General features: G+C 50.8%; 7 protein-coding genes across 7 annotated transcripts; 4 read left to right on the top strand and 3 right to left on the bottom strand.

The window, feature by feature from the left end:
• Positions 1-313: 313 nt before the first annotated feature.
• Positions 314-2,478, bottom strand: PV06_00283 (uncharacterized protein). Its single transcript, XM_016400763.1, has 2 exons — positions 1,868-2,478; positions 314-1,813 (listed from the first exon to the last, which is right to left on the bottom strand). Exons 1-2 carry the CDS (start codon positions 2,255-2,257, stop codon positions 821-823), a joined length of 1,383 nt encoding a protein of 460 aa, XP_016267816.1. The 5' UTR covers positions 2,258-2,478; the 3' UTR covers positions 314-820.
• A 17-nt stretch (positions 2,479-2,495) lies between these two features.
• PV06_00282 (uncharacterized protein) lies at positions 2,496-3,654 on the top strand. Its single transcript, XM_016400762.1, has 2 exons — positions 2,496-2,973; positions 3,022-3,654. Exons 1-2 carry the CDS (start codon positions 2,876-2,878, stop codon positions 3,185-3,187), a joined length of 264 nt encoding a protein of 87 aa, XP_016267815.1. The 5' UTR covers positions 2,496-2,875; the 3' UTR covers positions 3,188-3,654.
• A 508-nt stretch (positions 3,655-4,162) lies between these two features.
• PV06_00281 (uncharacterized protein) lies at positions 4,163-6,546 on the top strand (the record flags this gene model as incomplete). The annotated part of the gene is made up of 2 exons (XM_016400761.1): positions 4,163-5,879; positions 5,975-6,546. The coding sequence occupies 2 exons, from the start codon at positions 4,163-4,165 to the stop codon at positions 6,310-6,312; spliced, it is 2,055 nt and encodes a 684-aa protein (XP_016267814.1). The 3' UTR covers positions 6,313-6,546.
• On the bottom strand, positions 6,431-8,675 carry PV06_00280 (uncharacterized protein). Its single transcript, XM_016400760.1, has one exon. The coding sequence runs from the start codon at positions 8,591-8,593 to the stop codon at positions 6,635-6,637; it is 1,959 nt and encodes a 652-aa protein (XP_016267813.1). The 5' UTR covers positions 8,594-8,675; the 3' UTR covers positions 6,431-6,634.
• A 487-nt stretch (positions 8,676-9,162) lies between these two features.
• On the top strand, positions 9,163-11,848 carry PV06_00279 (uncharacterized protein). The gene is made up of 5 exons (XM_016400759.1): positions 9,163-9,610; positions 9,661-9,884; positions 9,935-10,143; positions 10,191-10,270; positions 10,320-11,848. The coding sequence occupies exons 1-5, from the start codon at positions 9,210-9,212 to the stop codon at positions 11,461-11,463; spliced, it is 2,058 nt and encodes a 685-aa protein (XP_016267812.1). The 5' UTR covers positions 9,163-9,209; the 3' UTR covers positions 11,464-11,848.
• PV06_00278 (uncharacterized protein) lies at positions 11,833-13,374 on the bottom strand. Its single transcript, XM_016400758.1, has 3 exons — positions 13,129-13,374; positions 12,814-13,066; positions 11,833-12,729 (listed from the first exon to the last, which is right to left on the bottom strand). The coding sequence occupies exons 1-3, from the start codon at positions 13,237-13,239 to the stop codon at positions 12,107-12,109; spliced, it is 987 nt and encodes a 328-aa protein (XP_016267811.1). The 5' UTR covers positions 13,240-13,374; the 3' UTR covers positions 11,833-12,106.
• Positions 13,375-13,955: 581 nt separating this feature from the next.
• Positions 13,956-14,695, top strand: PV06_00277 (uncharacterized protein). Its single transcript, XM_016400757.1, has one exon. It carries the CDS (start codon positions 13,969-13,971, stop codon positions 14,341-14,343), a length of 375 nt encoding a protein of 124 aa, XP_016267810.1. The 5' UTR covers positions 13,956-13,968; the 3' UTR covers positions 14,344-14,695.
• Positions 14,696-14,805: the final 110 nt, after the last annotated feature.

Here is a 14,805-nt window from a genome sequence, read left to right as displayed (position 1 = left end):
GATTGGCGGCATTTTGCAAACTTTGTATCCTCAACAAGGAATGATTGGAACAACGATCTCTCGACAGACTTCACATGTTTATGTATGAGTATGTACATACTAATCCTGATCTGTACATATACGATATTGATATCATAATACTATCGACCAAACCATCTCGTATCCCCCCAAACTTCCACACCGGTTAATTTCCATTGCTTTGAAATACTACTACGCCTCATCGTGTTCCCAGAAACATCGATTACATGTTGGCAACAAGTCCAACGCAGGGGCGAGTTCATACTGGGAAAACAAAAATGGGAAGAACTGAAGCTCGAGAGTGAACGGTTCTGTCTTCAATTGTTACAATTTGAAAATTAGAAAACACACAACGCTGTAAATCAAAACTTAAAAACACTCAAACTATTCATATACACAGATGCCGCATGTTGGCCCCCTCCGGTCTGCCATTTCATGGGAAGTCATTGACACAAGTCTTCTTTTTTTTTGCGGCAACGCTGTCATTTGAGGAAACGTTTTGCTGATGATGACCGTTCGATCAAAAAGAAGAAGTATCCAGGTCACGACGACCACGATTTACAGAGACCGAGTGTCCATTGACAGCCCGAGTCCCACGGCAAATACCCGGCCAAGTTCCACGCCGATAACCACGACCACGACCAAGACGCATGAAACGCTAATTCCGGCCCTTTGGGGGAGGTACCTGCTTTTTGCCCACTATTTCCTTCTGAAGCGCCTTCCAGTCTACCACACGCGCCAACTCCGCAACTCGATAATGCGGAGCCGGATCCATTTCCTGCTCATCGCCCGTGAAAGGATCCTAACTTATCGTCTTTGAGTATGAGAAATTTCCGAAGCCCCCGGGTGTGATGCTTCCCATCATGCCGCCGTGAGGCACCGGTGTGTGCGAAGAGCCTGCCATGCCGATGTTGCCGGTCTGGGGAGTCGACGGTGTTCCGTTGTGGTTGTAGAAGGTGGCGCCATTCATGTTGGGAGCGCTGACACCGCCGGTGGGCATTTGTGCATTCAAGCCCCAAACTTGGAGCCGGTATTTGTCTTCTTCGATGACCCCGTTGAAGATCTTCTCCTTCATCTTGAAGTACACCTGCCCAGTAAGCAAGGAGTCTGACCCAGCCTGGTGTGCCTGGCCGATCCGCGCCACTGCGAGTTCTTCGGCAATGTCCTGTAGTCCAGATTTGGTCATGATTCGTTGCACCATCATGGCGGCCTCTTGCGTCAGCGCTTGACCGCTGTTGACTTGTCCTCTAACACCCGCATGCTTGAGCATGAATTTGATGTCGAAAAGCGACGGGAAGAACTTCTCGAGGTATTTGTGGAACTGGGCTTCATCTTCGGGAAGTGGTTTGCAGATCATCAATTTCATGAGGTAACCAAAGTCGTAGCCAGAGTGGAAGGAGATCCAGTGAACGTCAGGATCCAGGACCATGCCAGAGCTGATCAGAAGGGATCCAAAATCTTCTGGTTCTATGCCGTGCTTGGCATGTTTGTCAAAATCGATCCCAGCTTTTGTGAGCATCTGTGTCGATTCTCTAGCATACATGTCTGTTTCCAACGAAAATCTGAAGTTGAACTGCCAGGTGCAAGGTGTAGGGAGAGTGTTCGAGTGAAATTGTGATTTGCTTGGTGCGACCGCATCGGGGGGTGGAATACTGCCATCCGGCTTGAATAGTGTGATTCCGAGTTGTATCATCTTCAACAAATCCACGTTGCAGCGAAGCGTTTGATAATGGTAATCTGCTTTGGTAGTGAACTGGCCGATAGGTCTCGCAACGATGCCGGGGAATTCAGTGTCCTACAAAATGGTGTCAGTATCAGCCTAGTAAAAAATCTCAAGGATGTTGCGCACCATTGCAATATATGGATACGAGTCGACAAGTTGTCGGAGCGTAGCCATCTCTTCCTTCAAGTTGTGTTTCCAGACATTGCGAATTCGAGCATCGTCCTTGTTCTCCAAAGGTGCACCTAGACCATCGTAGTTTTGGTGCCCTTGGACTGGTCCTCCTCTGGGGAAACCCATTTGTGCCATCTGGCTAGGCAATAGCCCTCCGTCCAGCATGTTGCGATCGAAGCCATTGTTGAGGTTGCCAGCTAGAGCGAACGGGCTTGCACTGGACGATCCGGCTGCGCCAAATGAGGGTGTACCAAGATGGGTCGGAGGAGGGAGCGCGCCATGCTGGTGCGACTGGAGATGATTCTGTTGGATGTGATATGGTTGATTCCCATACCGGGGAGCCATGGTGGTTCAGCGAGGTTGTGGTGAGAGAGGGCAAAGATCCGTGGTCATCGTGTGAAGAAGAAGATCGGGGGAGTTATATATGATTTCGCGTCGTCCCCATATGAGTGCAAAGAAATGAATAAACCCTTTAGCATTAAGACGGCAGCCTGCGCAAATCCATGGTAGATTCAATACTGAAAAAGGTTAACTGTCGCAAAGGTCACGACACATGTAGAGACAACTTTGCGGGACAACTGTAACTTTACATGCCCAACTCGCTCCGCGCCCTCTGCTTAGAATAAATTCATTTTGTCTGACACAGAATTCTACCACCAGTTCACGCCGCGTATTCTTGTCAGACTTGATATCACGTGCAGATATTCCTCTCATTACGGTGAACCAGTAACGTCTCCAATATCATACGGTCACTCATAAGGCTCATAGTGTCACGCAGCCTTGGCGTTCAAGCTTCCGAACGCATCGGCATCATGCAATTGCAGACGTAACTTGTGCAGCCAACCTTGTCAGCGTCCACGTCTGTCTGTGCTACGGTGAACAGAGTGATCTGTTACGGCGGAAGCAAATCAACTCTAGGGTCCCTACGAGTCCATCAATCGAGAACGTTAACATCAACCGAAGATGGCACCGTCAACCAATCCCACCGGCTTCAACATGAAGACGTTCACAGATGCTGCTACGAGCCCGCAATGGCGTGCAAAGGATCCCTGGGCAAAGAAGTATGAAAGACCGCGTCATTTCTGCAAACACGTACTCACATCTTACAGTGAAGCGTGGCGTTACACTGGGCCATTCACACGTTGGAATCGATTCAAGGGAGCGTTCCCTGGATTCGGCATTGCCGTCGTCGCATTCACCGGCTACGTTATCTTCGAGCAGCTGTTCATGAAGGAATCACATGGACATGCTGAGGCGCATGGTGAAAAGCACTGAGCGAGAAATCCGAGCATACATCTTACTACGCGACCACGACCAAGTGCTGGAGTGGGCCTACCGAGTCACGAGAATGGAAGATGTTGCTAAGCTCAAACAATGAACATTGTACATATAAGAGGTCTATTTTGTAAATACGGGACAAGCCAACTGCAGGAAAGATGTTGCTGAGAGGATGGAAGCTTTGATTGCCATCCGAGGGTCACAAACCAAACCAATTTCAGATGGAGGTTGATGTCAGGATAGCATACAGCCTCATGAGTCAACCAAGCCTGCATCTCAAAGTCTCATTTTCGAGACTGCCTGCAGTGCATATGATGTTGACATGTCAGGCAGAGAAAAGCCCGCACACTTCAGCCAGCGTACTGGGAAGAGAACCGGTGGACCGAAATCATCTGGTCATCAGAAACAATAAAAACACATAAAAAACTACTTATTCAAGGAATAATATAAATACATAAAAACTACCTATTCGGATCCAACACTTGCCAAATGTTTTCGTGTCAACTACATCAACTTCATCGCACCGGGTTAGGAAATATATCTAGGCCTGGCTAATACCACCATCTGGAGCTCGCGGTGACTTGCTCTCTCGGACCATGAACCTGTGAGAGCCTGTGAGAGCCTGTGAGCTGCTCCTCAGATCCGAGACGTGGAGAGACGCTAAACCCCAACGAGCAAAATCTGCCACGGAACGGATATGCGCACGGTAAAGAGGAAGTCAACCACGAGGGCTGGCGAGTGAGAAGAGGCGCCTCAAGGACCCTTATCTCGTTATCATTCGTGAAAGAGGCACAGGTCGTCCAGTCTGCTGTGCTGCCGACATGGGCGGCACACAATTACCCTTTTGATCGTGAGGAGTTGCCCTACCGTCCCAGTATATATATTCATGTTAACCGCCCACCTCATTGTATGCTTAGCCTGTTCTTCCATTGCGCTCCTTGTAAGTCTTGATATTTATCACCCTTTTGAAACATGGTTCTCGAACGAGTAAAGCAGCTGGCACAGCAAGTGTCCAACGCTGTCTCTCCCGCTCATCCTTTCGACCCTCTCACATCTCTTGAGATCGAGACTGCCACCTCGCTCCTTCGCAAGGAGCACGGCAAGCTATACTACAATGCCGTCACCTTGCTTGAGCCACCCAAGGCTCAAATGCTGAAGTGGTTGGCGGATCCAAAGAGTACTTCTAAACCACTCCGCATTGCCGATATTGTGGTCATTACACCTGATGGCAAGGTCTACGACGGCCATGTCGACCTCGACAACCAGAAAGTTCTCAAGTGGGAGCATACGCCTAATGTCCAGCCCCTGATCACGACAGAGGATCTGAACGCTGTCGAAGAGGTTATGCGCAAGGATCCTGGAGTCATCGAGCAATGTGGTATTCTTGGAATTCCACCCGAGGACATGCACAAGGTCTACTGCGACCCGTGGACAATCGGCTATGATGAACGATTTGGCAACGGCGTCAGACTTCAACAGGCACTCATGTACTACCGACCTCATATTGACGACTCTCAATACACGTATCCTCTCGACTTCTGCCCTATTTATGACTCGAACAAGGAACAGATCATCCACATCGACGTCCCCAAAATTCGCCGACCCGTCAGCAAGGCTCCTCCCAACAACTACCATGTCAAGTCCATCGAAGAGATGGGTGGTTACAGGACCGACCTGAAGCCCATCAACATTACCCAACCCGAAGGCGTCAGCTTCACCATCAACGGCCGAATCATCGAGTGGCAGAACTGGTCCGTCCACGTCGGATTCAACTACAGAGAGGGCATCGTCCTCAACAACATCACCTACTTTGACAAGGTCGAGGGCAAAGCACGCCCCATCTTTTACAGACTGTCGCTCGCGGAAATGGTCGTCCCGTACGGCAACCCAGAACACCCTCATCAACGCAAGCACGCCTTCGATCTCGGCGAGTACGGCGGTGGTTACATGACCAACCCACTCAGCCTGGGCTGTGACTGCAAGGGCAGCATCCACTACATGGACGCCGAGTTCGTCAACAGGGCCGGCGCGGCCATGACCATCAAGAACGCCATCTGCATCCACGAGGAAGACGCGGGTATCTTGTTCAAGCACAGCGACTTCCGTGACGGCTTCCAATCCACCATCGTCACGCGGGCCCGCAAGCTGATCATCAGCCACATCTTCACGGCCGCCAACTACGAGTACTGCGTGTACTGGATCTTCCACCAGGATGGCACCGTCCAACTCGAGATCAAGCTCACGGGTATCCTGAACACCTACGCCATGCTCCCCGGCGAGGACACCAAGGGATGGGGGACAGAAGTGTACCCCGGCGTCAACGCGCACAACCACCAGCACCTGTTCTGTCTCCGCATCGACCCCAACATCGACGGCTCCAGCAACACCGTCTTCCAAGTCGACGCTGCCCGCGGCCCAGGCGAGGTCGGCTCCGAGGAGAACTTCTACGGCAACGCCTTTTACGCGAAGAAGACCAAGTACACCAACCCCGTCGAAGCCATGTCCGACTACGAAGGATCCACCTCGCGGACGTGGGAAATGTGCAACGAGAACAAACTCAACCCTTATTCCCACAAGCCCGTTTCATACAAGCTGGTCAGCAGAGAGGTGCCGACGTTGCTGCCCAAGGCGGGTGGTCTGGTCTGGAAACGCGCAGGTTTCGCCCGACACGCCGTACACGTTACCAAGTGTAAGTTTTCTCTCTCATCTTTCCCCCTCCCTACATCTATATCGATAGGTGTTTGTTATTTTTCTCAAGTGCTAATTTCTTTTGCCTCTCTGTAGATGCCGATGACCAGATTCATCCAGCTGGTCGCCACGTCCCCCAGACATCCGGAGAACCGTCCATGGGTCTGCCACAGTGGATCGACGCCAACCCGAGCGAGAAGATCGACAACGAGGACATTGTGCTCTGGCACACGTTCGGCATCACCCATTTCCCTTCGCCGGAAGATTACCCCGTCATGCCCGCCGAGCCCATGACGTTGCTTCTCCGACCGCGCAACTTCTTCGTCAGGAACCCGGCTCTCGACGTACCGCCCAGCTATGCCAGGACGACCAGCCAGGTCATGGCCGGCAAGACGGGCTGTGGGTGCTCGGACAAGGCGAGCGTCGCCGTCTAAACAAAATTGAATTTCTGGATAACCAATGAAAAGGAACAACAGGGCTGGCTGGGAATGAAGAGAACGGCGATCACGTCTTGATGACTTTTTTTTAGCGACCAAATTGAAAATCCAGTGATGTGTGTTAACGTCTTATCGTGTTGGTATGCAACATCTACCTCGTCTCCTACGAAGGGGGCATATATATAGGTGTCTCCTATATGTCTAGTCTATGTGAAATATACAAAATTACCACGTCCCCAAGATATTCTGTCGTGTCGAGTAATGCATGCACGCGTTTGATTTCGACTCCTCATACGATCGATTGTCGCAGTCTTATTTGTCACCATGTCTCCTGTTTATATCGGCCCTCCTTCTCTAGTCTTGCCAGATACTTTTCTGCATCTTCGTGACTCTCGATCGGATTTTCAGTCTCGTCATCTGAGGCAGCGATCGATTCTGTGTGATGTGTCAATGAGCCTTCCGAGCGTCTTTTCTGTGCCTGTTCTATGAGCGCATCAACCAGTGCCTGCCTGACTGCTTTAGGCATCTGGCCAGACGAGCCGCAGACGATGATCGTGGCATGATTCTCACGGAGGTACTCCCAGATGAGACCACTTCGCTCACGTATCCTGTCTTGAATATAGACCTTCTCTCTTTGGTCTCTTGAAAATGCAGTGACGACTTCTAGCCCGGCCGCTTCACCGTGCTCAGACTTCGACTGAAATGACGCCCACTCGTCGTGGAAAAAGTAGTCTGCCTTGGCACTTCGGCAGCCAAAGATCAATGCCGTCTTGCCCGCAACTGGAGAAGATCGCAAGGCCTCTTTTTCATGGATAAGCGCTCGTAGGGGGGCGATGCCCGTCCCGGCGCCAATGAGCAGGTGTCGGTTCCCGGCCATGTGAGAAGAGGCGGCCTTAGATGAGAAGCGACCTTCTGTCTTGAGTGAGACTTGCAGCTTAGTGCCGACGGGCAGCTGTGCCAGGTACCGGGTGCACACGCCTTCACGGATACGTTTGATGACGGTTCTGTACTTGACGATTGCGATGAGTAGTTCGAACACCGTCGAACCGTCGTCGAGGTGCTTTAGTTTGCCGCCGCTTGCTATGCTGAATTGACGCGGGCGCATGGCCGGGAATATATTCGTGACTTCCTCCCAGGGAAGTTGGACGGAGTCGAATTCTTGTAGGATCTCCAGGATACTTCGTCTCGGACGGGTGGCGTAGTCGTAGTATTCGTCCAGGTATTGAGGATCGGTGAACTCGATGAGTCGTTCCTTGTGCATGCTGTCGGTGGTGTAGTTTGCTATTGCCGCGAAGAACGACCGTCGCGGTATGGCGTTGATGTCTAGGTGCTCGGTCAAAAGTGTTCGAAGAGTGACGCCGCCATGTTGATAGATCGGGTTCGTGGCGAAGTGAGTGGAAGCAGATGTCGATGATGTGCTTGTCGAGACGAAACGGACTGGGATATCGGCAACATCTTGCCAATTCATTCGTTCAATCAGGAACGTAACATCCTTGGGCATGTTTTGAGGTAGTATGGCAATGGCATCACCTGGCGCGTAGTTGACTGTTTGAGGAGTTTTCAAAACCATGAACCGGACATCTTGAAAGTGATCGGGCGGCGTCACACGCTCGTTCTTTATCAGCGTTGATTCGAGTGACTGTGGAGGCGATGTGGAAGAGTGAGCCGGAATGTGCAGATCCGACCCATTCGGTAGCCCATTGTCAGTACTGGCATTGTCCCTGTCCAGCCGCCATTTGCTGGGAAGAGGAACGTCGTTCGCGATAGGTGTTTGGCCTTCTGGCAGTGGAAATGTCGTCAAAATAGATTGTCTGAAGTGCTCGAGCCAAGCGAGCACAGCACCGTCGGTGCCTTCATCACCTTGCTCGTCCGCCTCGCAAGACTCAATTAAGGGAATCGCTCCTAGCTGTCCGAGTCGCTTCTCTAGTTTCCTCGCCGCAAAGTTGAACTTCGGATATGAACTGTCTCCGAGACCAACTAGAGCATATTGTATGCCTGCGAGAGTGGTGGAGGAAAGCTTCTTTCGCAGGAGGCTGGTCCAGAATTTCCGAGCATTGTCGGGAAAATCACCTTGCCCAGTGGTGGCGACGACGAAGACAGTCAGCATGTATGAGTGAAGATCACCGTATACAACGTCATCGAGTCCCACGACCTCTGTATCGAACCGAAGCCGTTGAAGACAGCGACTGACTTCCTCAGCGAAATCTTGAGATGTGCCGGTTTCGGTCCCGTAAAGGATGATGACCGACCTAGGGCGGTCGGTATTGTCTGGCTGCATTATTGGAACTGGTTTCGCAAGCACTCATCATCGATCATTGTCCGTCTCTTCAAGCATCATTGTTAGTATATCTCAAGGTCGGCATACATTCAACTGCAGTGTCGTAGAGAACTTTACGCCCTTGTGACTCTGAATAGTTATTCCGGACCCGAGGGGGGGAGAAACTGTTTTTCCGGACTTGGCATTGCCAGGGAGTGTGTTCTGACCTCAGCCTCACTTGGCTGCTACCGAAGGTATGCAAAGATGTGCTGTGTCATTTCTTCACGGGCTCTCCCGCCTTCTGGTGGCCCGGGCCAGAAGCAACTATACAAGGCCTTTCCCGGCGCCTGCATTGAGGTTTGTTACACCGGGAGGCTTAGAACACATCTCTGACCACAGTTATGGTTGCAATTGATTGCGAGCAAGATATCGTGTTTACGGCATGATGATTGGACACACATAGCGCCCAATGGAAGCTATTACATGCCCCTCGGCACAGAGCCATGAGGTGTTGGGCTCGAAGCGCCTTGGAATCAGCCTAATCAAGGCATCAACTTGACATTCGTTTTCAACTGTTCATGACATGTTTCCTGACCTTCGCGCCTCTCGGTCTTTCTGTCGACTCTGCTAGACTATCATGGCTGAGGTAATCGGCGTGGTGGCTGCATCCCTCGAATTTGGCAAAGTGTTCGTGGAATTAAAGACGAAAGCCTCGTCAATCAGGCATGCTCCGGAAGAGTTGATCGTGGTGTTGGAGGAGCTCGAAGTCACTGATGCTATCTTGCAAGCCCTTGCTGATCAAGACGCACTACTATCTATCTATGCGCCGCCCAACGTGATCCAGAAATGCCGGGACTTCTGCAAAAATGCCACCGACATACTCAAACCCGTCTGCCTCGAGCTGTCCGAGACCATCAAACAGTCCCGTTGGCCAGGCTCTATCAAATTTGTTCTCAAGGAACATTTTCTTGAGAGGGCGACAAGGCGCATTGAGCGTGCGAAAATGAACCTAATATTGGCGCAGTCTGCAGCCTCCATGTGAGTATGAACGAAAGCCCGACAGGATAGCGCGATTGACGTTGCTGTAGTGCAATGAGTGCTCTCAGCCTACAACAGCAGATGACCACACAAACGCTAATAATCACGAAGTCTGATGTGAAAACTGACAAGGCAGCTTTGCAAGCTCACGGCCGAAGCAAGTTATCCGTAATGGCCGATCCTCAAGCAGATGATGCAGACATATCCCGTGGTGATGATGACGGGGCCGACGAGCAAGGGCTTGTCATCACCAAGACACAGAGAAAACTGGCTGGTCCTTTAAGAGGCGCAAAAAAGACGACTACCTCTGTCCTGACTATACAGAGTATGTGGCTTGGAAAAAGACTTCAATCCTACGAATGCGCACATCTGGTATCACCTACTTTGGCATCAAAACCCGCAATATCATTCCCTATGACTCACCCATATTCGCCGCGGTTTGCGCAGGCGATTTCTGTGCTACACGGGACCTTTTACACACAAAACAGGCTTCCATCTATGATGTAGATTTGGCGGGCAATACAGTGCTTCACGTATGGTACTTTGAGTGTTCCGAACTTCAAGCTGATATTGAGCGCAGTTAGCCTGCATGCGGCCAGATCTCTCAATCCTACAATATCTCCTGCAAGAAGGAGCCGACCCGAATGAGAGAAATTTCAAGTAGGTCTTATGTGTCCGAATCACTGGCATAGACTCTTACCTAAACCAGAGATAACACATGTTTCGACACGTTGATTACAGGATCAATAAATCTATGGGACCACCTTTCTTCTCATGTTGGTCTTCACCTTATCGACTTCATTTCTGATGCAATGCGAGTTCTGTTAGGCAAAGATGACCCTGAAAACCTTGATGGATTTTTGACATCTGGTATCTATCATTTGGCCCATTTTGAGAAAGATCGTGGACTTTTATCGCGCATGTTTATGCCTATCTTCTCCGAACTCTGGAGCAACATTGACTTTACTACAAGACTTGATGTAGCATATAACATGGTCTCCCCTTGTATGACCACGCAACTATTCTGGCATGCGCTGTCACAACGAATGCTAGATTCCAGATGCCTGATCCTACCAGCTGACGAGACGGGTCAGCCTTCCGAATGCCTTGTTGGTCACTTAGCTTGGACCATGTCGTCTGAGCCCATTGATATCAAAGGCTTGCGGTTGCTGTTGCATCAAGCTGTATCACTCGATGGGATTCAGCTTTCCTTCGAAAATCATTGTGGCTCACCAATGCTAAAATACCTGCAATTTAGCATGGAAGCGGGGATGTATATTGGGTCGTTTGCCAATCTTGAACACCAACGATTGACAAGTAGATTACGAAACTGGGCGCATGAAGTTGAGCTTGCCGGTCAGGATCTACAGACCTATGGTCACTGGGAGGAAGCACTACTCTCTGATGTAGACCTTGTGTTTGACGCGCTTTTAAGGCGTACCCCCGACGGTCCCTTCAAAGCTAGGGTGCTGAAATTCAAATATGGACCTTCTCCAGAGGACTGGGAAATTTGGGCTACAACTTCGATGGATGAAGCTGCCGCCGACTTTTGGGGAACGTTGGACGCTGATGAGCCCCTACTCCCCATTCCAGGCTCATGGCCTGAGACAGATTTATCGATTGATGATGTCTGGGATATGAAAAGCTATAACGCATCTTCAAGGAGAAGACGTATACGTGGGCTGAGATACCTGGGCTTGGGACGATCGCGTGAGTCCGAGGTGTATGGGCCGGAGTTCAAAGTCTTCTTCCTCCAGACAATGGTTGACGATGGAAAACGCAAGAAGGAGTGGAAGAGGAGATTCTACCTGGAAAATGGTATCACACCACCTTGCAGAGAGTACATCAGTTGAATGACTATGCTGGGCCACGGCTTCACACTCAAAGTGTACTCCTAGTTGCCAAAGGGAAAGGAGAGAAGGTGTTGCAAATGGTCTATACCTGGCAGGAACAGATACGACCTAGGAACCCTTTCAATCGTTGGTCGAACACAATGGGAACCAGTCATAACCACCCCACGGTACTATAAAGAAAGGAGCAAAACAATAACAGGACAAGAGAAGAATCAGTTCATCCTTCATAACAATCTTCCAAAGGCATCTGCGCACAGTCGCAAATACTCTCCACGAAGCATAATTGAGACGAAGACTTAACGGCCGGAATATTATTTTCGATGAAAGGTGTTTTGGAAGGCGAAAGGGGCTTACAAGGGTAGTTCTTCAATGAAATCATTTGTGGGATACAGTGCTCAGGGACTTCTATGCCCGGGGTATCTTTTGCTCGTGTCGAATAACCAAAGGAGCCTCTGTGATAGTGTAGCTGTACATCAAGGCTTGAATGGCATGTCGCCAGCTTCCATTTCCATAAAATGCGGTCCGCTCTCACCAGAGACCCCGACCATCCTTTGCCGGGAAGTCTGCAGCATTCGACTTGACGACCACGAGCGTATGCAGTGACGTCCAGCCGAAGTTTCTTTTCATTAGTTCTAGACGGCTATCAGAAAGTGCCGCCATCTTCGTCACCTCCGCCACCGTAGTCATCGTCATCTCCCTCGCCTCCGTCGAAATACTGTTCGGCATTATAATCGTCGTAGTCCCCGTCGTCCGACTCTTCGAACTCTGAGTCGACCGGTTCATCGTCACCCGAGTCGTCGTCGTCTTCATCACCGCTGCCGTCCGAGTTGTCCTCGTTGTGCTCGTCATCGTCGTCATCATCGTCCTCGTCGTCGGAACCGCCTCTGTTCTTGCCTGATTTCCGGCCCGGCGAACGAGGAGTGACTTCCGCGTCGGAGAATTCGTCCTCGGCGTCCAAGCCGCGCTTCTCGTGCGCTTTCTTGGTGGTGGGATCTTCGCGCCGCCGTTTCGCGGCCTTGGTGCTATTCCTGGACCGCCGTGTCCCGGACATCAGAGGATCCGAGTCGTCTGTATCGTTTCCGTCGTCGTTGCCCTTGGCCTCGTCGTCGTCCTCGCCATCGTCAATGACAAGATCCCGCTTCCGCTTCAACTTCTTGCGGGGTGCGTTCGTCTCGGCGTCGAAATCGATGTCGGTGGTCTTCCATAGAGGATTCTTTTTCCGCGGATCGAGGAGTGGCCACAACTCATGGGGGAACAAGTGTAGTGCTGTTTCCAGATCCAAGTCAGTCTCCCCGACTCGTATACTCCCGCTGCCACTCTTTTCCGCCCCGGAGCCAAACTTCTACTTACAATACTCTCGCGTGCTGAGGTCAGGGACGGCCTGCTTCTTCTTGTGGTATTTTGCGGTATATTTTTCTTGGTCGTTGAATGGGTCGAAGCCTGCACGCTTCAGGACCTTGCCGCTTTTCTCGTCCGCAATACTACTGGGGTCGAGAATGGCGTAGTATGGTCCGTTGCGCGCTCGGCTGCGGAAGGCTATTTGGCGTTTGATCGCGATGTGTTCGTCTGAGGATATTGGGCGAGGAACCGGGAGATCGATGGGCTAAGGCGCAAAGAAGTCAGTCGTTCGTATATTCCACAATGGGATCATGGCCGATGCCGTACAGGAAACGTCTCTTCAGGTCTGTTTGACACTGTGGGAGTTGCGAGAGATTCTTCATCGTCCCAAGACAAGTCTGGGCCTCGCTTCCCGCCGCCTCTTCTGCCCCGGGACATTGTGGCGGTGATTTGAAGGAAGGGTAGAGTACAGAGATGTCACCGGAAGTCGAGGAACATTGTGGATGGAGTTGGTCAGCGCTGCTGGGTGCGAGTTTATCGAGCGAAAAGTGAATGCAACTGTGAATACTAAAGCCCAAAATTCCGCGGGCAGAATAAATGGTGGGGAACGCGTTCTAGTATTTTATCGTCAGGGTTCCAGAGGCGAGGCTGAACGAGGCTGAGGCCTCATCCGCCTTGCTAAAAAAACCTGGCGTATCCGTATTTACCTACGATATCTACCACGAACGAGGATTGCTCACGACCGAGTAAATAATAATGCCTCTTGGCTTGTATTTGTCGATTATCATTTAACCTATCCCTGGACATGATACTAAGAAATGAGACGACAGATTCGGGGGTCTTCAGTGATAAGTATAGCCTTGGGCGTAATGCAGAGGTAGGTGTGCGTAATATTTACCTTGCCTATGGTCGCCCACGACCAGGTTGAGTTGCCAGCGCAGTCGAGCAAAGGCAGGAACGTTCCTTCCTCGATGCCAAACACATCCATTTTTCCAAAACGCCTTTTTGTGCTTCTTCCCTCGTCTTCCTCTCGATCAATTGCATGCACATCAACTACTTTCTCATGGTACCACCTCGCACCTGGCGGACGTCTGCAGAATCATCTAACATTCCACGCCGCTCTACCTATATCCTAAGGACGACCTGCTCATCCCAAAACCCCTGAAAATGCTTCAATATCTCCTGCTGATCATCCTCGCCGTTGCAACAACACCTACTGTCCGTTCCCTCGCCAATCCTCTTCCCCAGCAACATCGTCGAGATGACACCACCTTCCCGTGTCCGGCTGTTGATCAATGGGTCAAAGTCAACACGTACTGGATCAGAACCAGTACCAGTACCGGATGCATGGCTCTCGAATTGAACACCAGCAACATCTACGCCCTCAACGCCCTTCCGAAGCCGGTTTACACAAGCAAATTATACCCAAACCTTGTCTGCAGTCTCTGCACCAACGAGTGCGACTGGACTTATAGCCCCTTGGACCCTGTGGGATCTGGCGGCCCAGCCCCAGAATCGAATGTCAACAATGCAGAAGCTTGACTGGGATATCCTGTACACGGCAACGCAACAGAATTGTGAAAGGCTGCGAAGGACCAGATTGGGAGGAAAATTGCATTCACTGCCATGATCATGGAGAAGATGCGGACACATTACCAACAGCTGCAGTCAAATGACTCTTGGTGGGGTAAACCAACGTTGAGCAGCGCAACAGCAACATAGAACATGTTTATCGGAATACCGTTGAATCTTGCTGCTGGAGAATATGAAATCAGAGGCACGAGGTATTAAATTAGGCGCTCTGACGGGAAAGGCAACGGTTCACACTCGTTGTCGTAGTTGAAGCAAGGATCGTGAAGAGAAGTCAGAGACCTAATGAGGATTTGGCCAGCATCGTTACTTTGGTAGTCTTGCAGAAGCATTCTACTACAAACGTCAAACATTCTTGTATACCGTCAATGTCGTGCTCGTACTCACGCCGTATTGAGATTTGATTGGCGGAAG

The sequence above is a fragment of the Exophiala oligosperma genome (assembly GCF_000835515.1).
Source record: "Exophiala oligosperma strain CBS 72588 unplaced genomic scaffold supercont1.1, whole genome shotgun sequence".
Taxonomy (NCBI): Eukaryota; Fungi; Ascomycota; class Eurotiomycetes; order Chaetothyriales; family Herpotrichiellaceae; genus Exophiala; species Exophiala oligosperma.
This window is presented reverse-complemented; position numbering and strand designations above follow the sequence as displayed.

What these genes read in the sequence shown, in the direction of transcription:
- PV06_00283 (XM_016400763.1), bottom strand. Translation starts at nt 2,257, where the DNA reads ATGGCTCCCCGGTATGGGAATCAACCATATCACATCCAACAGAATCAT. An exon ending in CGTATCCATATATTGCAATG is followed by an intron (nt 1,814 to 1,867) that starts GTGCGCAACATC and finishes ACCATTTTGTAG; the next exon opens with GACACTGAATTCCCCGGCAT.
- PV06_00282 (XM_016400762.1), top strand. Translation starts at nt 2,876, where the DNA reads ATGGCACCGTCAACCAATCCCACCGGCTTCAACATGAAGACGTTCACA. An exon ending in AAGGATCCCTGGGCAAAGAA is followed by an intron (nt 2,974 to 3,021) that starts GTATGAAAGACC and finishes CACATCTTACAG; the next exon opens with TGAAGCGTGGCGTTACACTG.
- PV06_00280 (XM_016400760.1), bottom strand. Translation starts at nt 8,593, where the DNA reads ATGCAGCCAGACAATACCGACCGCCCTAGGTCGGTCATCATCCTTTAC.
- PV06_00279 (XM_016400759.1), top strand. Translation starts at nt 9,210, where the DNA reads ATGGCTGAGGTAATCGGCGTGGTGGCTGCATCCCTCGAATTTGGCAAA. An exon ending in GACACAGAGAAAACTGGCTG is followed by an intron (nt 9,885 to 9,934) that starts GTCCTTTAAGAG and finishes CTGACTATACAG; the next exon opens with AGTATGTGGCTTGGAAAAAG. An exon ending in CCGAATGAGAGAAATTTCAA is followed by an intron (nt 10,271 to 10,319) that starts GTAGGTCTTATG and finishes TACCTAAACCAG; the next exon opens with AGATAACACATGTTTCGACA.
- PV06_00278 (XM_016400758.1), bottom strand. Translation starts at nt 13,239, where the DNA reads ATGTCCCGGGGCAGAAGAGGCGGCGGGAAGCGAGGCCCAGACTTGTCT. An exon ending in GACCTGAAGAGACGTTTCCT is followed by an intron (nt 13,067 to 13,128) that starts GTACGGCATCGG and finishes TTTGCGCCTTAG; the next exon opens with CCCATCGATCTCCCGGTTCC. An exon ending in CCTCAGCACGCGAGAGTATT is followed by an intron (nt 12,730 to 12,813) that starts GTAAGTAGAAGT and finishes ATCTGGAAACAG; the next exon opens with CACTACACTTGTTCCCCCAT.
- PV06_00277 (XM_016400757.1), top strand. Translation starts at nt 13,969, where the DNA reads ATGCTTCAATATCTCCTGCTGATCATCCTCGCCGTTGCAACAACACCT.